General features: G+C 45.4%; 1 protein-coding gene across 1 annotated transcript in view; it reads right to left on the bottom strand.

The window, feature by feature from the left end:
• Positions 1–21,585, bottom strand: part of GRM8 (glutamate metabotropic receptor 8) — a 742,523-nt gene extending 720,938 nt beyond the window's left edge. Inside the window, exons 1-2 of the mRNA XM_081102565.1 lie at positions 21,084–21,585; positions 10,582–11,403 (exon numbers count right to left, since the gene is read on the bottom strand). Coding sequence (XP_080958691.1) covers positions 10,582–11,091 — 510 coding nt within the window. The 5' untranslated portion in view covers positions 11,092–11,403; positions 21,084–21,585. The remainder of the gene's footprint in view (positions 1–10,581; positions 11,404–21,083) is intronic.
• Between the last annotated feature and the right edge of the window lie 612 nt (positions 21,586–22,197).

Here is a 22,197-nt window from a genome sequence, read left to right on the forward strand (position 1 = left end):
GATATTGTTCATTGTTATTGTATAGGTGTTCATGGTTTCTCCCCAACTAGATTCTGAGCTTGGATGTGAAGGCTTAGAATCTTCTACTTCCTTCATAATTATCCCCTGCAGTGGTTCTCAATCTTCCTAATGCCGCCACCCTTTAAATACAGTTCCTCATGTTGTGACCCAACCATAAATTTGTTTTCGTTGCTACTTCATGACTGTAATTTTGCTACTGTTATGAATTGTAATGTAAATATCTGATATGCAGGATGTATTTAGACGACCCCTGTGAAAGGGTCGTTCGACCCCCAAAGGGGTCGCGACCCACAGGTTGAGAACCGCTGCCTAGAGTGTCAAACACGACGCATATGCTCATGGATGCTGACTACATACCTACTGGGGAATTGATTATTACCTATCTAAGTAACGAAGGAGAGTAAGTGGATCGTATGCTGGCATTTTTTCATCTTATTCTGCTTCTCTTGGTGGAAAATAAAAAAGAGATTTAATACTTACTGAGCTTAAAGACTATCCCAGGAATTGTTTAGCATTATCTCACAACACTCTGATAGGGTTCTGCACTTCCTAACCAGACCACAGAATTCTACGTTGTGAAAATATCATTTCTCTTTCCCTGTGAAGTCCTTTTACACTGAGTACATTATCCATAGTTGATTACAGTGAAAATTTAATGGGACATAATTACAAACAGATAGAGCAAGATCAGTCCCAGTGTGAGTCAAAATTGAATATTTAGGTATCCCCAAAAAATGTGTATACATTTTAATAGCTGACAGCTCAATTTTGAAAATGAAATGTATTTTAATAAATACTGCCTTTATCATTAATCAAAGTGTGTATACTTTTGGGGGGACACCCTATATTTTTCTAGTTGTCTGAAAATGAATGTGACTTCTGAATTATTTTAGAGCTTACATTCTGACATCTATACCAGAAGGTGACAGGTGTAAGTGTTATGTGGTCGATCCCTGGGAGAGAGGAAAATTATTCCCTCAATACAAGGATAGTGTTCTTTGTCCAGAGGGGGCCTGTGTTAGGTCATTGTACCAAACACAGCGAAGAAAGGGAATTCCAACCCAAAAGACGAACGTAAAGGCTGCCATCCACACTTGGGGTGAGGCGGCTGCTTATCCTCATTCACAACTCGACCTCTTCTACCATCAAACTGGGGTCCTGGGACAGAATCCACAGGAGCCAGAATTTTTTGTTGTTGTTTCAAAACTGAATTCTATTGGCACTTTTGTTTGGGTGTTGGAACAGCACTGAAATTTAGCACAGCTTATCTTTGGGTCATCCGTTCTTTCAGAAAACTCTGAGCACCGAACAACAGGGATTTCAAAAGAACAGCGGTACATGACTTTCTTAGCTCAGCTGGCTGGAACATGGAGTTCGTGAGGTGCCAGGCTCATGTCTGGCCTTCGGACAAACAAGATACCCTTGCTCCCTGCCAGAGCCTATTTGGACCTATCAGTTGCGCTGTTTCTTGGCCAATGACTACACCTTTCATGCTAATCTGCCATTGTCCATAAAATAAAGCAATTCGCTAAGGATGTTGAGAAACGGGAGAGGTATAACTCCAAATGAATATCCTACTGATGGTGACCATCAACCTCCTCCTCCTCGTTCTCATCATCAGAACAAACACGGGGCTATGTGCCAGGGACCTTGCTTAGGACTTCATGCAATTTGTCTTATCTTTATTTAAAAAGATATTTAAAATCTTATGAAGGAGGTGCTGTTATCATCCACTCTTCAGATAAGCAAGCTAAGATAGAGACAGATGAACTAGTGTGATTAAGGTAATATAGCTAATAAGCATTCCATCAAAATCTGTAGGCAGTCTGACTACAGAGCCTGACCTACTTCATATAACTCATATTCATCTGTTTTATTCAAAAGAAAACCAGCACCACCAGATAAGTATATTATAATAATCTATAATTTTAATAGATAGCACCTGATGATAAATATCGATAGGCCACAAATGTCTATGCAACACATCTGCATAAGGATGACATGCCATTTGTTCTATAAGCAATATAAATGCAAATATTCTCAGAACTGAGATGAGAAATAATTTTGAGAACTCTAATGTACAGAATTGTTACAATGTAAACCCTTAAAGGGTAAGAAACAGTACAAGCACTAATCAAAGCTAGAGGTCACACTCCATCCACGTGAAAGGAAGCAAGGTGAGATGCTGGAGCAAGAATATGTCACCATCTTCACATCTCTAGGGAGCCCAGAGTGTCACTATGTGGGACACAGAGACAGATCCATGACTTCTCCAAAGCGGGGAGTAAATCATAGATCTGAGGCTACATTATGCCAAGGAAGCCAGCCTCCCCAAGCTCGGAGGGAGGCTGGGGGAGTTTTGGAAGACGGATGGCCAAGATTGAGGACACATGCCTATTAGCTTGCTGGGCCTAACGGAGTAAAGCAGCAGAGACTGGCCTCATTCTGGAAACACATAAAGGTGGCTTTGAACAATGCTATGCCTGGACCCCTTCCCACCCCACCAGCCTTGTGCTCATTATGCATTTAAAATACATAGAGATGACACGTATATTTTTAGGTTATTCAGAGTGCTTAAAGAGAGGAAAAGTGCCTAATTACAGCTAAAAGAGATGTCTCTCTTTTGCCAGAGAATGTGTTTCTTCAATTAAATGGGTAAATAGGCCGTTTTCCCCACTGTGGGGAAAGCAGCGCCTCTTGTGACCCTTTATTGATGAAGACTGCTGTGGAATGCCATTTGCAATCTCGTTGCATAATGGAAATCAGGAGGTAGCTGTCATGGTTTCTGAAGACAAATTGCTGGAAGCTGAGACAAATCATAGCCTCTTCCGTCTCTGACTGTTCTCACTTTCCAGCTAATGTGGACCTTACGGTCTAGGTTTCTTAAATCAGTCAGCTCTACAGTCACAGGTAGTCAAAATGGTCATCTGAGTGACTCTGCTTTAGAAATTGTGTTCACGTAACCATCACACTGACCATTATTCCTGAGCCATGCATTATTTAGTAAGAAACACAACTTCCAAAAGGGCACACAATTAAAAATAGGTCCAGACAGCAGCTGCTGTGATTATGACCAATACAAACAGAAATCCAACCAGGCATGAGTCAAAAGAAGAAAGACTGTGCCAGACCGAACATGGTTCAATCTCATTTTTGCTTTGTGTCCTTTGACTTGCAAAGTCAGCCAGCGAGCGATTTGCAGGGAGCAGGGGTTCTCAAAGTGTGGTCTGCAAAACAGCAGTGTCGGCATCACCTGGGAACTGTTGGAAATGCAGTCTCAGACCCCAAGCAGACCTACTGACTCAGAAACTCTGAAGGTGGGCTCAGCAATCTGTGTTTTCACGAGTCCTCTGGGTGATTCTGATTCATGCTAAAGTTTGAGAACTGCTGGGCGGGAGCCCAGGGGCAACCTTCAGACTGTAAGACTTCCTAGGAAGGTACGACCTTCGGTTGCAAAACACTATCTTCAGGAGACTCTGGGAGGAAACCTGTCCTGAAACCAAATAAAACCATTGCAATCTTCAATTTTTTGTAGACTTAAAACTTTCTCTAAGAAAATTAAGTCTATAAAATCTTTTTTAAACCACTGCAGTCTTTAGGGTGAATGAGTAGAAGAGCACATGACTTTCCTGATGCGAATTTGTTTCTTTCTTTATTTACCTACACCCAGATTTCCTCTAGAAAGGTTTTCAGACAACTTCTTAAAAAATATATATATATAGCATCCAGTCACTCTTGGGAAGACTCCTCATTATTTAAACAACTTCATTACTTAAAACACCCACAAGGTAGGCATTAATCACTAAGTAAGCTCTTGAGATGTCTCCAGTATTCACTGTAGGATTTCAGACCTTTCAAGGGAAAAGAAAGATTCAATTTCAATTCACCTAGTTAAAAATTTGTTCCTCCTCCACCCAATGAGAGTTGCGATGCTCCTTTAGCAGTCTGAGCATATGATCACTACACTGATTCCAAGTTACTACATGGCATGAGGAGCCACAGCCTGTGTTGTGAGTCAGCCTTATAGCAAGGTGTTAGTGGTAATTCATTAATTCAGCCCCTTTGCTGGCCCAAGAAACGGCTCTACCATCGCAAAATTCAGAGCAAATAGTGCTTGAAAGAGCTTCTAGCATTGTTTCCACTTTTTTTAAATATATTTTATTGATTTTTTTTTTCTTTTACAGAGAGGAAGGGAGAGGGATAGAGAGTTAGAAACATCAATGAGAAAGAAACATTGATCAGCTGCCTCCTGCACACCCCCTACTGGGGATGTGCCTGCAACCAAGGTACATGCCCTTGAACCTGGGACCTTTGAGTCTGCAGGCCTACGCTCTATCCACTGAGCCAAACCGGTTAGGGCTCCACTTTTTTTCAAATGATAAATGATCTTAAGAAATGAAAGGGAAGTAAGCTATCAGTAAGGGAATTATTGAATAAATTAAGGTCTATTCCAGTGATGGCGAACCTTTTGATCTCGGCGTGTCAGCATTTTGAAAAACCCTAACTTAACTCTGGTGCCATGTCACGTATAGAAATTTTTTGATATTTGCAACCATAGTAAAACAAAGACTTATATTTTTGATATTTATCTTATATATTTAAATGCCATTTAACAAAGAAAAATCAACCAAAAAATGAGTTCACGTGTCACCTCTGACACGTGTGTCATAGGTTCGCCATCACTGGTCTATTCTTATAATTAAAAAACAAGCAGCTGTTAAAAATTAAGCTTTATAGTTCTCAATCCTGGACAAATGTCAGAATAACCTGGTGATTATTTAAAATATACCAATGCCAGGGCTCCAACCCAATTTTGTTGGTCTTGGATAGGGTTTGGGCATCCGCACTTTAAAAAAAAACAAAAAACTATCCACATGAGGCTGATGTGCCTCCAGGGTTGAGAATTGCTGAGGTAGATCTATATTAACCACCATGGAAATCTCTCCCAGACATATTGTTACATGGACAGAAAATCATAAGACACATATCTATTAATAAAATTCTGTTTGTATATGTGTGTGTGTGATTTTATTAACAGATATGTAGTTTCTTCTCATTTTACACTATTTACTTATTCATTGCTTATCATTTTAAAAATGAAAATGTGCTTATTTTTAACTTATTTAACTTATAAAGTTAAAAATCTGTTTAGAGAAAATGTGAATTGGTTTTTTTAAAAGTGAGGAAACACATGAAAATGGGAACTTCCAAAATATATTATGTTTCCTTTTTCCCCTTTTCCCTCCTTCTACTAGTATTCCTCTTTTTCTGAGTATAAAAGTAAAATACACAAAGTTCCACTTCTTTCCTACCTGCCCAAAGCCTATTATTTCCAGTACTTGGGATAGGAGAAATATGGTTCATTCGTTCATTTCTTCATTCATTCATTTAACAGACATTTTGGAAGGTTCCCAGACAGGTCGACACTAAGTGCTGGAAATACAACAAACAAGCTATACCTGCCCTCGTGGAGATCCTGGCGATCATGCTGCCCTTGTTGAGTTTTGTTACATTAACAAAGACAGTTAATCTGTCCAGAGAAGTGAAAAAGGGCTTCCCAGAGTACAGATGGACCTTCATTCTGGAGGTGATGGTAGCCATTATCAGAGTTCTAAGAAGGGGAGTGACTTTACCAAGTCTGCTTTACAAAGTTAATTTAGAGCTTGCTGCAGTAGCAAAGAATTGACCGAAGGGGTCTATCTTTCAATTTCCCATTTATCTATGTGCCATCAAGTAAGATTTGACATCAAATGTTACCTCCTGCTGAGTTTATTGACTGGGCTCATTTATCTGTCCATCTCACTAGATGAGCTTGGCTATGGAAGATTTACCTTTTCAGGGTTTACAGTTAATAAAGCCCATTGTATGCAATAAATAACTCACAAAACGTTTGGCTTTATGGAAGTGGTTGCTACAATTAGCAGAGTCTCTTGGAAGAAAATACATCTTTGTAAACATAGCCAGGCAGGCAAAGGCTTCCACCAGGGTAACGGGGTGCCTCAGTGCCTCATTTACTTACACAAAGGTCAGTGTTAGCCAGTTATAACCAGGACACTGCCACGTAGGAAGAAATTTTCTAACCCACCCACAGGCAGACTTCTATTTGAAAGACTCACTTGATTGCTCTGGGAAGTATACACTACAGACTATGTAACTCTTATCCTTCAAGAGTAGAAAATTAACTCCCTGGGTAAAGTTGACTAGGAAAACATGAGCGAAGGAAATTAAACCTGACACTGTCTTTTTATAACCCCAATGCATCTATGTAGACATTAATGTGCATCACCTCCAAGCACCGATGAGCTATTTTTAACATGGAATGTTCGATCTTTGCTCAAAGTCAGAAAGGTGTTTTGAGGAACAGATTTGCTCTAATTTGAAGGAGAGAGGTGGAAATGTTCTAGAAAATGGGAAAAAAATCTGAGCTCCTTATAAAACATACGCAAATTCCTCCAAACGACTTAATGAGACAAATTTAAATTATGGGCTTCCCCGTCAACATTTCCAGAAGGCCTTCTCATTATTTTTCTTTTAATTCTTTTCAAACTGCACCAGCTCTGAGAGCGGCTTCCTTTTTTCCTCCATCTCCCTGCAATCCAGGAGCCACCACGCTGGCATTTCCCCTCTGTGTGGGATGGAGCAGTTCTGGTTTTGCGGTTCTGCAGTTACATGTCACATTATCATAATTGATAGTACTATTATCTGAAACCATTAACTTGCTATAGAGATTAAACAATCACCCAGGTGACCACTCTGCCCCCATGTTAAGCTATATATAAAGGGTGTGTGAGTGAGTGTGTGTGCATGTGTGTGTGTGTGTATGGAGACACAGTCGTATTTCTCAAAGATTCAGTTCATTAAAGTCTTGTTCTGTAACTCTCAAATTTGTTTTCTCTCCCAACTCACCTGGGAAATGTGAGACACTTCAATCATTAAAATGGTTCCTAGAGAGGGCCTTAGAGGCAGGCACTCACTCACTGGGTCCTGTCATTTGCTACGCCACACACACCACCTGGGGCATGAGGAGAGTCCTGTGGGCGCAGACCGCAGGGCAGCTTCTGCACCCAGAGGTGTCCGGCTCTACCCCCCTGCCCAACTGTCCTCCAGGTGCAGTCCTGGGAGCTAAATGAACCTCCCCCCACTGATGCCTGGATCCGCTTTACAAACACAAATTATTTCATTCAATATTTAGTGATCCTGCAGAAGATAGAATCCTCCTCTGACTTCAACACAGACATACCATATGCAGATGACTGATAACCTTTCCGGAAACCAGACTTCAATTAAGAGAACATAGAGGGATACAAGGACAGGCTGCCACAGGAGGGGAAAGACTGAAGGACGGGAAGATGGAGAGGCCAGCAGATTGACTCCTTCACAAGTGAGCCCACACTAAATTACTGCATGCCTTTACCAGACTGTCTTAAAAAAAAAGGGAACTGAGAAATCTGGAGATTACTTACAATTTTAGCCCAAATATTTTCTATACAGTTTTAAACAGATCCCAGCTGCATTCTAAAAACCCCCAAGTAACATTTATTGTTGAGCAGGATAGAGAGTAAATGTATTAATCAAGACCTTGCTCACATCCCTTATCGTCAGGGTTAAATATTTGTATATTTTCAAACCAAGATGCTCTACCTTCTTTAACTTCATCAATCCAGGAATAAGTGGCAATATACTGATACCCATTCATCACTGTAGATTCTGTGGGTCTTACGTTGTCCTGGAGGAGCCCAAGCTCCATAAAACTGTCCTAAATGTTGACCTGTATTCAAGTCAGAGCACTTGACTTAATAAAATTATTAATTTTTAAAATGGAACTATAGGCCAATCCCAAAGTGTTAATTTTATAATTATAACTTTAATAGCTATTCGAATATTTCATGTCAGCCCCAGCATCTGTGTGTTTAAACAGGACATATGTATACATTAATGGAAACATTTTCTAATTCTAAAGTGATCATCATCATTTCATAATTAATATTATTGTGAAGTGCTGCCTGGAGGTCTCATAGAAATCATCAAAGTAAACCAAAGTAACACAACAAGTTGTAATTTTCACATTCATGTGGCTTCATGCTGAGCTGAAAGATGGGCTGAGCACCTATATCCTCTCCCTTACTTTTAAAAGACACAAATCTTTCAAGCCTGGAAATTTGATTGATAAATACATTCACTTCTATAAATTAAATGGTCTCTCGGTGCCAGAGTACTGATCTTCGTTACGACGTTTACCATAACCACTGTCCCCTCCAGGCGAAAAGCCCTTCACTCCTGTGCTCTTGCCCCTTTATGCGCGGACCACGTCTCAGAAATTGGCTGGAGCCTTGGGCTCTGCCCAGAGGGTCCATGGGAATTCTCCCACTGGGTTACCCAAAAGAGCAAGGAGAGAAGCGGCCAGTCCATAGGGGAAGAACAGAGCAGAAAAGAAGCCAGGTCCAGACTGCATAAAAGCAAAACCCGCCCTTCAGGTGGCCGGAGGAGGTGCCCGGGTTCCCTTTGGCGGTCCAAGGAGGCAAAGGACATGGCCAGATCCTATAGAACCCTTCACCTGCATTTTCTCATTAAATCCATCCAAAAACCTAACACAATGTTAATATCCCCATTTTACAGATAAGCTGATTCTGTGCCACAATTGATGTAAACAAGCTCTGAGAATCTCAAATAAGCACCTAACCGCTTCCACCCCATGCTCAAATCCTTGCCTAACGGGGCACAAGACTACAGGAAGAAGAAGGATTCAGAGTATTTCTGGTGGGATGGATGGGAACCAGAATTAGCCCATTAGGGGAAGGTAACAGAAGGAAGGGAGAAAATCTTCATGAAGGTTTTCCTCTTCTCTAAAAGTGATCGTTGTTGGGCCATAGTTGCTGAGTTGGGAACAGAAAGAGATGCTCTGGAGAAAGCAGGGAAGGAGATCAAGTCAGACAAGTGGGGAGGTGGCTGGAGTGGGACATCACCCAGAGCAGAAAATGCCCTGTGGCTCGGAGTGGGGACTGCTGGGAGAAGTCCTAGGGCCCGGGATGTGAGGGAACCCTGCAGAGTCCTGCTTCTGCATCTTGCCTCTGGACAAGGGGTCAGCTAAGCCCAGGATAAATTATTAACAACTTGCCAGTTTGCCGTGAAAGTTTCCAGAGATGAAGAATTAGAGAGCCCTTGGCGGCCTGTTTTACTCGGTGTCCTCCTCCAGGCATGGGTCTCTTCCTAATGTCCTGCTCAAAAGTGTCAGAATTCCCTAAAGCCTGTTTGCACCTCCTCAGACACAGAGCTGCTTCTGCTCAGCAGCATCCTCATTTGAGAAAATGTCATCCACCTGAAAAGACTCATTAAGCTGCCTCTTAGCATTCTCTTCTCCAAACTAAGGGAATTCATTCAGAAGCTGGACAGCCCCTTTGGGGGTGAAGGGTGTTACAGAGATGATTACAGCGCATGAAGTGAACCACACGAGATGGTCCTCCAAGATATCTTCCCAACCAGAAAGCCTTCGATTCAATTCCTTTTATCTTTATTGTGAAGCAGGTTTTCCATCACTTTGCTCACTTTTGTCACTAGATCTGTCACCTAATTCTCCATATTCTTTTAATATGTTTAAATGTAATATGCATAGGAACAGTTTCTCAATACCAAGCAAAGCCTCATTAGTTCAGAGTAAGTTGGAAAAGGCATGTTCCAGAGTAGGAAATCAGAATGAAAAGTATTTTCAATTTTAAAAATTGTCATTACAAAAGACTACATAATGGACATTAACAAATAAAATGAGAAAGTTAATGAAAGATAGTGAGTTACAATAACTATTTTTATGGCACTTTATACTCTCAAGGTGTTGTTACACACATCATTTTATTTTGCCAATTTTATTCAATACGTAAATGTAATTTATAGGTAATAGATCATCTGAATAGAAATCTAAGTCAAAAAGTATTGAATTATCTTGCTAAAGTTGAACTTTTAACTCAATAAGAATTATATATAATTATCCCAAGGCTGTATCAGGGCAGTCTGAATTAATGAGGTTCTGCTCTTCTGTAGCCATAATAAACCTGACAATTTTATGGCCACCTTAGCCCAGAGTGTCACTCCCATCTACACATTAGTAATAAATACTGTTTCTTCACACAGGAACTTTTGTCATAACAGAGGATCCCACTTTAAAGAACTTTCACCAAGTAAATTATCTAATATCTCAAATACCATAGCAATGCTTCCTATGCTAAATGTGTGAAGAGTTCATTATACTCTCTAAAAATACTTGCTTTGATTTTAAATGAGCCTCAGTAAAGAAGATATTCCAGGATGTTGAAGACTCAACATGTCACAGAAATTACCATCTTTCTGTTTGTTCAGAAAAAGAACAGTCATGATTAGTTCTAAATAATGGAACTACATTAACACGTGCAGAAACCCAGACACAGAATCCTCTATTTGGGAAACCCAGTGACCCTGAAGGCGGATCAATGAGCACTTTCATCATCTTCACTTGCTTCTTAAACCTGCCGTTGGTGTCAGAACAATTTATTATTCTTTCAGAATCGTCAGAAAGACAATGCCTTTACCTACCTTAAAAAGTCTTAAAATGTTAGCAACCATGATGGACACGGAGCTGGCTGCAGCACCTATGACTCCAGATATCTTGTCGGGCTTGGTGAAAATGGGTGGGTCTCCATTCGCACACTTCACATCCGAAGCGTCTTTCTCTATCAGCGCCTGCACAAACGTGAGGGACTGCTCCAGAGCGTAGGTGTCCCTGGAGCATGTGTCAAGGATCCGGACACCCAGAGTGATATTCGAGAGGAGGTCAGGGTCCTTATTAATCTGGTCGATGGCATAAAGCATGGCCTCCAGTCTGTGGATCCCCTTTTCCTTCTTCAGCTCCCCACAAGGCACCCCTCTCTCTCCCTTTGCGTGGACAGGGAAGAGACCCCCCAAAATGATGTCCCCATCCACGCGTATGGAGTGGGCATACTCCTGGCTGTGAGTTCTTTGCATCATCGTGAGGATCCAGTAGAACTTGGCGGTCAGGAGGAAGAAACACGGGCAAGAGGCTGAGCGCTTTCCCTCGCATACCATTTTCTCCACAGGTGGTGTTGCAATCCAAGACCCAAAGTTTATTCTTGCCACAGAAGAAGGGGGACCACCTGAGGCCGCACCTTCTGGAGGCTACCATCAGGCCCCCTGAGAAAGGCTCTGTGGGCTTCAGCAAGTTTTCCTGGTTGGAATGTCACAGTGAATTTCCATCAGACCTCTAAGGTTCAATTTTATTTCCATATAAAGTCAACTTGCCTGGAATGGTGCAAAAGTCAGAATAACCGCTGAGGTTCTGGTGTTGGGATGAGGTCAACAATCCATGTCCTTGAAATCAGCCCTGCAGCAGAATTATTCCTGGGGGCAGGAGAAGGGAAAAGGGGGTTCAGTTTAATGGGTCTACATTTTTCACAGTTTTAAGCCCTGTTACACCAGCTTTTTGGGGGGGGGGGCTTAACTTCCCCTATTCAGCAAGAAGCTAATTCTTTTTGTCCCCCTATGATTCTGCACACCTGGCTGCACTGCATCTAAACAGAGAGATTGATGATACTTTTGGAGGGGGGGGGGGGGTAATCAGAAACTAGGTTGATTCTCCCAAGCCAGAAAGTATTTTTATTTACCAGTATATTTCAATAAATCTAATTTCCGAGAAGGTAAAAATCCTGTGATTGATGGCATTCTTTCTTTTCAAATCTGTTTGTAGTTTTTATAGCTGTCTGAATTTAGCATTTAAATTTTGACCACAAAATCATCATGAAAGGTTCTTTTCTGTGATGTATTCAACAAGCCAGTTGTCTGTTAATGACATTTTTTTGGTGCCTCAGATTTCCCAGTAGAATAAAAAGTGATTATTCAATCACACACACACGGAAGAAATCCACTCCAGAAACCCACAGTGTGTAAGTTTCATAGCTTTTGAAAAGATTTCCCATACAATGTCAGTTATTTCATATAAATTATCTTATTGTTCTGTGATAACAAAACAAAGACTTGAAAATTAAGCACATAGGGAGGGTTATGGGTGAAGATATTCCTATTACCACTGTGGGAGTTTCCAATAGAATGTGTCAGGGTGGAAGCAATGGGCATGTTTACAGTCCTAAAGTAAACATTCCTTGATCCTAGAATCACTAGGAGCAAATCAGATCTGGAGATCAATTGAAGAGCTTCTTAATTTCATCTGACTCCGTGGGGAAAACAGTTATTTCATCAAGACTGAGAAATAAGCTGGAGTGAAAACATCTACAATCAAATCAATTCAAAATAAAGTTTATTCTAGGACCTTGGCTCTTAAAGAATTCCATGAGATTCTTTCAAAGGACTTTTGAGGAGCTTTACCTGAAAACTAGAACTGACCTAACATAAGGGAATCAGATATTTGAAACACACGCAATTGAGAGAATAAATAGCACCGACTTATTTTGGCAGGATGGTTAAGCTAATGCTCATTTCTAACCTACTTGCAAGGAGAGATTTGAAACCTGAAATTGTAACAATTTTCCTCTACCCTAGACAACCAACATCTGCTTGTATTTTCCATTCATATGTTCAATTTCCAGTTCATAAAATTTTCATTCCATCCTTCCTGTCCCAAAGGAAAGGAAGGTGCCTCCCTATAGGACAATGGAACATATGTCCAAGAGCCTTCGGAGAAATCTGCACTTTCTCCACTTTCAGATTAGAACGGGGGGCCCATCACAGCCCACTGGCCTGGATTTCCGAGTGGACACCTGGAGGGTATTCAGACACGCAGCCACTCAGCTGAGATAGTTCTATTCTGCCTACGACAGGCATTCCCTGCCTCCTGGCATATGCTAAACCCTAGATTTCCTCTATTCTACCCCAATCTACTTAGTCCTTTCCTGATGTTTCTCGCATGCAATTCTCCTGGCAGCTGCTTCTTCTTCAGAAAATCTGTAATTCAACAACAGCTTGACCTCAGGCAGTCCACAAAAGGAAACACTTAGAAAGTCAACTTGACTTTCTGGCTGAAATCATGTAAGCGATGGACCATAAATTGCACCGACCACAGGGAAGTAGAATTGTGTTTTACAGTTTCACAAGGAAGACCAGTTATAAGATAGTAAAACCTTATTAACTCGGATCACTAATTCAGAACCTGAGACCAAGTCCACATGGCTGGGCTGACCCTTTGCATATCCTTTCTGGCAGAGCACAGAATAAAAGAATACGTGAAGGAGGGATCTTTATGGGGGAAAGGAAGTGGGCCTATTGTTCTCCAAAGACCAGTCTTTCTTCATTTCATGGGGCTGCCTCCCAAGTACTTAAACCACTTCAGAGAATAAACGATTTCCAATTATAGGCGAACATAAAGACGGTCCATCTGTTAATTACAAATCATCCTTACATACTCACATGGCATTAACCTAGTGCCTTTGCTATACAGTCCTGAAGAAATAAAATTGAGTTTCTTTTCAAAGTATTCGTCTTTACAATCATGTTCAGTCTCTCTAGCTTCTCATAGGTCTGTTTAGAGCTTTAAGGAAAGGTTGAAGGATAAATAGCAGTGAGAGAGGAATGAGTTATATTAGATGAATGCCCTTAAATGGAAAACAAGAGGTTCATTTTGCTTATTATTTATTGGACAGCTCACTTGAAGTTTTGCCTAAGCTCCCTCCTCTGCAGCATGGAACTAATGGCACATAATCTCTCTAAATAAAGCTCGGTCTTCTTATCTGTAAAGGGTCGAGGGAACCTGCCAGAAAGCACAGTACCTGGCACAGGGTGAGTGGAGCTACTAGTGCTAATCTAGTCTGCAGCTCATTTTCCACTGAAGCAGAGCAACTCTTTCCATATTTGCCCATTCGGTGAGGTGTTCCCTGAATTCACTCACTTTAAAATTAAAATCAGAGCTACGTATCAGATATCGAGCTCCTTTCACAATCTGATACATTGTTATAAAAATCACAGACTCTTGACAGCTAGAACCTTTAGTTTCCCTTTTAAATTCTAAGAAAAAAATATACTTGAAAGTTTGTAAAAAAAAAAAAAACAAAAAAAAAAAACCTACATAAATTCAGCTTTATTGTATAATCTTATGCTGCCTAACCTTGCTCTCAGGCAATTCTCATGAGCTTCGATCTGAACTCGTCCTAGTTAAGGAGTTGGTGAGTTTTAAAGAAATAATGACCATGTTGTGCTACAAAAGCAAATAGCTCTACTTCCTGTTCCGTGCTTGGCTTAAAATAAGATAGTTTTCCTCCCAAACTGACCTTCCTCTAGGGGTTTGCTACAAACCTCACCTTTGCTGATGGACTCGTTCAAGGAGGTGTGAGGTCTACACTCCAGAAACCTACCCGTGGGGAGAGGAGATGCCCTGCACTATTTCTGAGCCCCCAAGAGGTGCTTCCCAACCCTGGAGGAGGCTTAACCCCACCCTGGAGCCTTCCTGGTCACTCCCTCCCGCCCCAGCCTCAGTACAGGTACATCATATGTCATTCGCACTTCCAGCAATTCTCTCAGACCTGGGTCTGCTGGGGAGCAGCTCCTCCACGCCCCCTGCACACACACTGGAACTTGATTCTGTGGCTCCCTAACAACTTCCCTGAAAGGCCAGTGGTAAGAACAGCTTCTCAAGGGCCAGGGCCTTGAATTCTGCTTTTTATTTTCCACGTACCTTCTCTGTACCAAGGTCCCAAGTGCCTAAGAGAGTATCTTATTGAATTTTCATTCACAGATTAGCTTTTGTATAAATAAGAAGGCTCAGAAAGGTTGAATATAGCCCAAGGTCCTGAGCTAGTAAGTGGCACCGCAGTCCAAGGACTGAGAAAGTCCCCAGGGCTGCAGAGGCTGGTTATGACAGTTCACATGGAGAATAAAGGCCCTGCTTGCCCACTGAAATCTTCCAGAAATGTGTATATCTTCCATGGTTAGCTCTTTAAGAATAATTATGTACTAATTAAGAGTACACTAGACAATCTGGGCGGGCAGAAGGCATTTCCAGGGCAGGGTGATTTATTTATTAAATAATTCTTTATTGTTAAAAGTATTACATAGGTCCCCTATTTTCCCCTATTGAGCCTCCCCAAATCACCCCTCCCCGCCCCCCACCCCAGGCCTTCAGCACCCTATTGTCTGTGTCCATGGGCCATGCATACTAGTATATGCATATAAGGTCCTTGGTTGATTACCTCCCACCCACCCCCCACCCCCAAGGGCAGGGTGATTTATGAATCTCTCAAAAAATTGAGACTATCAAATACAGTTTGTCTAAACTTGGTTCAAATCAAGTTTCCTGGCCTGCCTAATGCCAGTGAGAAGAAAGCCTTCAAACCATGGAGGATCTATCAGGGTCTGTCGTTGCACTTGGCACCTGCTTTTAAGACATGATATGGTAAAATCCTCACTGAGGAATAACATTAGCCAAGAATTGTAATTTATTTTCTCATAATGGGCCAAGCAGCATCTCTATACTGGATTCCACTCAGCTCTTTAACGAAAAGGTTAAGCTGTATATTGTCATCAACTCACAAAACTGCAAATCCAGCAGTTTCCCTTGAAACTGCCCACATTTGCAGCTCCTTTGGTTGTTTTAGAAAATGCATCATATTCGTCTATCATCTCCTACACCAAAACGTGTGTGCATGGCCCTGGGATCTTGGAGGGGGCAGCGTGAGGACAGGCCAGACAGAGCGTGAGGACTGGCAACAGCGGTCTGGAAGTGCATCCTTGCCTGACAGTCACTGGCTGGCGTCACTGGACATGACACCTTACCTCAATGTGCTTCTAGTTCCTCGTCGGGAAATGAGAGAGATGGACCCTGTGATGGGATCTCTAAGGTGTCTTCCAGTTTCCCATTCTGAGAATCTATTATTTAATAATAAAGGAATATGAGGTTATGCTCAAACACTACAGCAAGGCTTTGCCAAATGAACACAATGACTGATTTTGTTTGCAAACTGAGTGACTTTTCCATCAGTGAGAGGGGGTTCGGAAAGCTCTTCTGTACCAGCAAGCCTCATATTAAGAAAATCTGATACATGAGACGCTCAACTTACTAAACAGATAAAGGAGAAAGTGATTATGTGCATTACAACGGAATTCACCATAGATTCCCCTATAAATAGCTAAAACCCCTGTGCACTTAAAATATAATCTGATTTAGTAGAATTCAATTTTCACAGGGTTTTTTTTTTCTTCAATATTACAGCTATTGCCTAAAAAGACCATATTTAAAGTAATGAGAAGCCATTTTTATAGTGTGTATCAGATAAGAAAAGGGAAAAGGGGTAAAAACCAACATCTATTGAATGCCCACAGTGTGCCCGGAGCCTCACACACATTACCTCATTTCCTTCACAAAATACACATATGAGGTTGGTATCGGGCCTTCGTTTTGGGATACAAGGAAGCTAAAAACAGAAATGTTATATGAATGTGTCTCAAATCTTGAGCCAAAATTCAAACGCAAAAGTGCTGCTGTGTTCTTTCCCTTCATCAGTGGGTCTTTACTCCATGTCCTGTGTGCAGGACAGCATTGACGGATATGGGGCCAACCCTGATTTGATAATGTGGACTATGAGTGTGGCACACTGGGATCTGCGAAGTCCCCAATTCCAAACTCACCCACCCCAGTACTCACTACATGGCACTGGGCAAGTCACTTCACCTGGGATCAATTTCTTCTTCTCTGAACTGAGGAATGATTTCTGGCTGCCTCCCAGGGTTGTGAAATAAAATGATAAAATGTATGTAAAAGTATGCAGATACTTTCAGAATGTATTGGGGTACTATTTTTTTTTAAGCAATCATTCCTAGAACTCACATATTTTGCAGGTGCATTGTGCTTGGAATAGCTAAAAAAGTCCCTTTCCCATCACACTCAGGGCTAATGAGATCTTAACAAGTCATGTGTCCAAGAAATCAAAGGAAATTGAAGGAAAACTGGAAAGGACACAAGAAAATAAAGTCAATAGAATTGCAATACCTGACCTGGACAGCTGGGGTCATGGACACTTAGAGCATCCAATGTCTATGCTGAAGGAGGTGGTGACAAGGTATTCTTCCACAGTGAGAAGAGACAACAAGAAACCCTCCTAAGTCATATGCAGAATACAATGCAGGGCGTCTACCACTAAGGGTCATTACCACTGGAAGCGTTAGTCAATAAGCAGCCAGCAGATTTCTATCTTTAGGCATAACCTTGTCTGAAAAAGCATGCAAGTGGCAACGCAGGTGCTCAATAATCTCCATGAACTCTTCTTGGCCTGTCCCACATCGTCCACTTCTGCTCACCTGTTCCTTCCTCCCCCAGGTGGATCTCCTCCCTCCCTCAGTGCTAATGTGTCCTACAAGTCATGATCTGAAGACCAGGTTCTCTCATTCCCCTGGCCCTGCCTAGGGAGAGAATAGATTCACTAACAGGTATCAAAACCAGCAGATGCATTAATATCTTCCCCAGTTAGAACATCTGCATTGGTAAGATATTTTCCAGGAGATCCATCATTTCTTTACCAAATAAAAGTCTCTAATAATGATAAAGACTTGCAATGTAACAAGCCAAAGCTGGGAATCACCATGAGTCAGGGGCCTCTTCACAGCGGCCCTGAAATCAGCGGGTCCTGGGATGAGAATGCATCATGCTCAAGGTCCTTCGTCAGTGAATGAGTTTGTCACAAGTTGTCAAAACAGCAAGTAGAAATGAAAATCAAAGAAAACTCCTCTCAGAGCCAAGTAAAAAGGAAAGAAGAAAGGAGAGAGGGAAGGAGAGAGGGAGGGAGAAGGGGGGAAGGAGGAAGGGAGGGAGGGAGGGAGGGAGGGATCTAACTTCCTAGCAGACAGAAAACCCCCTCTTGGGATAAAAACAATAGGATCCAACTGGCTCTCTGTTCACACCCTCTCCTGGAACAACATGGAGTGACTGTCCCTCTGAGCAAACTACATGTGTGTATCTGGTGATACAAACTCCCTGGGTTCTATCAGGAAAACAGTAACAGCTTCCTGAACCTTGGGAAGCCTGTTCAAAAGGTACAGACATAGCCAGGTCTTTGCTGTGAGTCCAGTTAAGAGACAAATCCAGGCAGCATCTTCTTAAGATACTGGGACAGAGTAACTCCACTCCTCAGACTACAGCAAGGTCCCCTTCACTTCGGGCACTCTAACTACAGGAGGAAGACGTTGGGAAGGAAACTCAGAAGGAGAAACATCACTGCTGCCAGGAATGTGTGTGTGTGTGTGTGTGTGTGTGTGTGTGTGTGTGTGTACAGTGTTCTGTGCCTCATGCCCTGAAGACAATGGAACATTTTCCCACAAAGATTGGCATGTGATACTGCCAACATGAACGTCAGCTGGTTGTTTGCTGCATAAATACCAATTACACCAGCTCTGTAACAGCGCCAATCTGCGCAGCCAACTCTGAAAAGAGCACACAGCTCCAGACCTCTAACTTTCTCCTGCACTCCTTGATGCTTTTATCTGTTCCTTTCAAATTTAGAAGTTTTTGGAATTACTCAAGTCGTCATCATTTACAGCGGAAGCAGGGAAGGGCAGAGCTAGCTAACAAACCAAATCGACCAAATCAAGCCCACACAGAACAATGCAACTGTGTTCTCAGCATCTTTTTCCTTATTCTGGGCAAATCCTCTCCCAGAGAGCCTCCCCTCCCTCGGCTGTTCCTCCCCGACTCCCTGGTTTAAAGGCAAGAATCCTCTGTCTCTATCTCAGGTAGTTGAATCTGAAATGAGAAAGTGACATTTAAAAACCTTAACTCGTTTTCCCCGATGGGGATGGCTTTTCTCTTCAAAATTATCAAACCACCTATTTTCAAAAAGCAGGCAATGAGCGTCACCCAGCTAGTTCAGTCTCCTCCGGCGATCTTCCAGGACATTGCTCACAAGCAAGGGACCGAGGGGACCTGAAGTGGTTTCTGTAGCCATTTGCAATTATTGACAAACAATTTCATACCGGAAAATGGAAATTACAGTCAAGTGCAATAAGCTGTTTATCCAAGATCTACCTGCTGGTGGCTCTTTTTCTCTTTTCTTTCAAGCAAAATACAAGCTATCATCGGAATGTAGTTCTCCGGTTTATGATTTTTCCTTGTCAGTATTTCCACCACCAACCCTGCTTTCCAACTCTGTTCGTTGGCAGGACTTGCATTGGGCCCGGGTAAGTGGTGGAGACCGTAACATATTCTTGGGTATGGTGAGACTCCCACGCCGCCAGGCCGGTGGGAAAGGATCACCCCCAAATAGCAAACAGGCCAGTCCCACCGGCCACCCCGGGCGGGACGGGCTGCGAGGACTAGGTTTGGGTTTCTGCGGTTGTCGGGTGGGACTATTTTCACCCCGCATCCTGGGTGCGCAGGCACCCTCTGACCCGGCTCTGCAGTTTGGGCCCCGAGGAAAACAATTCCATGAAGAGTGGGGTGCCGCCTTGCGCACCTGGGTGAGTCGCAGGTCCCTCTGTATTTCATTTGGACTAAAGGGACCTGTCAGATGGACGGTTTTGGGGTGAGTGTGAGAGGGAGGGAGGAGGGCGGCGGGAGGGGAGAGAGAGAGAGAGAGAAAGAGAGAGAGAGAGAGAGAGAGAGAGAGAGAGAGAGAGAGAGAGAAATAGAGAGAGAGAAATAGAGAGAGAGAAATAGAGAGAGAGAAATAGAGAGAGAGAAATAGAGAGAGAAGGGGGAGGGGCCAACCCTCGCCCCGGTGTTACATTTTCGACAACTGTACGAACCTCCAGGGAATCTCGGGTCTTGGCTGAGCAGATGGACCGGCTCTGGGCAGGCTCCGAAGGTTCCCTATCTCTACCTCCCTCTGAGCCCGCAGCCACTCACCCGGCCCCGCTCCCCTCCTCCCTGCTGCACCTGCCTTCTTCTTCTTCGCAGCCCCTCCGGGGTCTCGGGAGAAGTCCCGGGCGACTCCTGCCTTTCCCACGCCGCCTGGTCCCCGGGCGCGCCCGGAAGCCGGCACCTGGCCTCCCCGCGCGCCCACGCCCCACGCATCTGCCCGACACGGGCCGCCGGCCGCAGGTGCTCCCGGGGAGCTGTCGCGAGCATCTGCCTTTGTTTCTTAAACTCGAGATCCTCAAAACCATCCCTCCCCTCCCCTCCCCCAACAGGACAGGGAACTCCAGTGTTTTCCGGAAAGCCTCAAAAGGGGGGCGCGGAAATCCCAGCCCCGCCGCGCTCCCTCGGAGAACGCAAACTCCTGGCAGGCAGACGCCGTGCGGGGACGCGGGGGTCTCCAGGGCCCCCAAGCCGCCGGGCTCGTCCCGCGACCCCCACCTGCCCTGGGTCCCGGGGAGGCATTCATCGCCCAGCCCCACACTCCGGAGACCAGGGCTACCCCCACGCATCCCCACGCATCCCAGCAGCCTCTAACTTTAGGAATACCACCCGCTAGATTCACGGAACGGAGGTACCTCAGCATCCCCGCGGGCGGGTCCGGTTCCGCCAGGGCCGGTCCAGGAGGTCGCCGGGCGCGCCCGCGGAGTAAGGGCGCCTGAAACGCCGCCCCACTCTCCGGCCGAGCAGCCCGGGCGCGGCCCCCGCCCCTCGCCCTTCAGGCTCCCAGTCGCCGGCGAAACTTTTGGGGGATCACCTCTCCAAGCCGTGGGAGTTCCGAGCTAAGCCTCCCCCTTTTCTGAACCTCTCCACTGGAATGTCATCACGGGAAGACAAGAGGGGTGGCTGCCTGGCTCTTCGCAACGTAGGATCAACAGACACCCAATCAAGCTCCAATGCCCGGCCAGCCCTCGCCCCCCGCTGCCTCCGCCCCCGCGCCCCCCATTCCATCACCTCTGCCCGCCAGCTCTCCCCCGGACTCCGGGCGCGCAGGCCAGGGGGCTGTGCCCAGGAAAGCGCCTCTCTAAAGTGGTCTGAGCGGGGACCGTGCGCCTGGCCGGCCGTCCACGGAGCGGTTTGAGAGAGGAAAACGGAGAGAGGGGTGAATTCGGGGGGCGGGGGTCTCCTTTTTCCTCCAGCACCGCGTTGCGGGGCAGCTGGGGTGGGAGCTTTGCCCCTGTGGTTCGGCACTTGCTCTCCTCTCTCCCTGGCTCTGCCGCTCGGCGAGTCTTACCCTGCTCCCCGCAGAGGGCGCGGTGCGGAAGCGGGCGGGGGGCCGCAGCTCCATGTCCGCGCCGCCGCCACCGCCGCTCGAGGCGAGCACCGCGGCGCACTTGTGGCTGGTCTGGGGCTGCAGGGCTGCGCGGGGCCGCCGGGCGCCAAGTCTCTTCCATGTGAATAACAAATCCTCCCACCCGCGGCCGCGATTGGTCTGCGCGCGGCGCCTCCAGTCCTCCGCCCGCGGCCATTCACCCGGTGCGGCGCGCGGAGCCGCGGCCAGAATCGCGCCCCGAGTCGCCAATCGCTTCGCGCCAACCAGTCACCTCGGGAGCAGGAGGAGGCACCCCGAGGGGCGGGAGGCCCCGGATTTCGGGGTCACCGCGCTGCCCCGGCGCGGCAGGGAGGCGGACGCTCGCCCCGGCGGAGTCCCCTCCGCGCTACATCGCTCAGCCCTCGGCGACGTGGGGACCAGAAATGTCAACAGTTCTGATTTTAAAATCACCCCACCCGCCTACGGAAAAGGGAGGACCCAAAGGCGGCGGGAGGGGAAGGAGTGGCGGGGAGGGGGCGGGGAGGAGCAGCGTGGCTGGGAAGGAGCTGAGCCCGGACCCACGCGGGCAGGCGCCGCGCGAGGCCACCCACCCGGAGCGCGCTGTCGAGGCCGCGAGCCCAGCTCCGAAAGGGTCCCCGTGAAGAAGACATAGCGGAGGGCAAGGGTCCCGCCACCCGTTTACTTTCCGGGGATGTTCCCAGTAGAGGCCGCCGGTCGCGCGGTGCCCTGCAAAGTTGGTCCCCGCCGCGCCCGCGGTTCGGCCATTGGTCCGAGTCTCCCCACCCTCGACATCGAGACTCGGGGGGACCCTTTCACCGAGCTCCCGGCACTCGGGGTGGACCCGAGGCGGTCCCGCTCGGGCAGGGCACGCAGGGGTGCGCGCAGTCGGTCGTGGTGACCGGCTTGCATTGAGCTGATCAAGGAGCCGCAGGCGCGCGCAGGACCTGCTGCGGACTCGCGCTCCGAGCCTGAGGGAAACCTCGGGATTCCCTTCGCCTCCAGCTAATGGAAACCCTCCGGGCTTTTGACTGTAGAATCATTCCGCAGCCCTCCCCGCGAGTTACAGCCCAGGCAA

The sequence above is a fragment of the Myotis nattereri genome (assembly GCF_964212035.1).
Source record: "Myotis nattereri genome assembly, chromosome: 11".
Classification (NCBI taxonomy): Eukaryota; Metazoa; Chordata; class Mammalia; order Chiroptera; family Vespertilionidae; genus Myotis; species Myotis nattereri.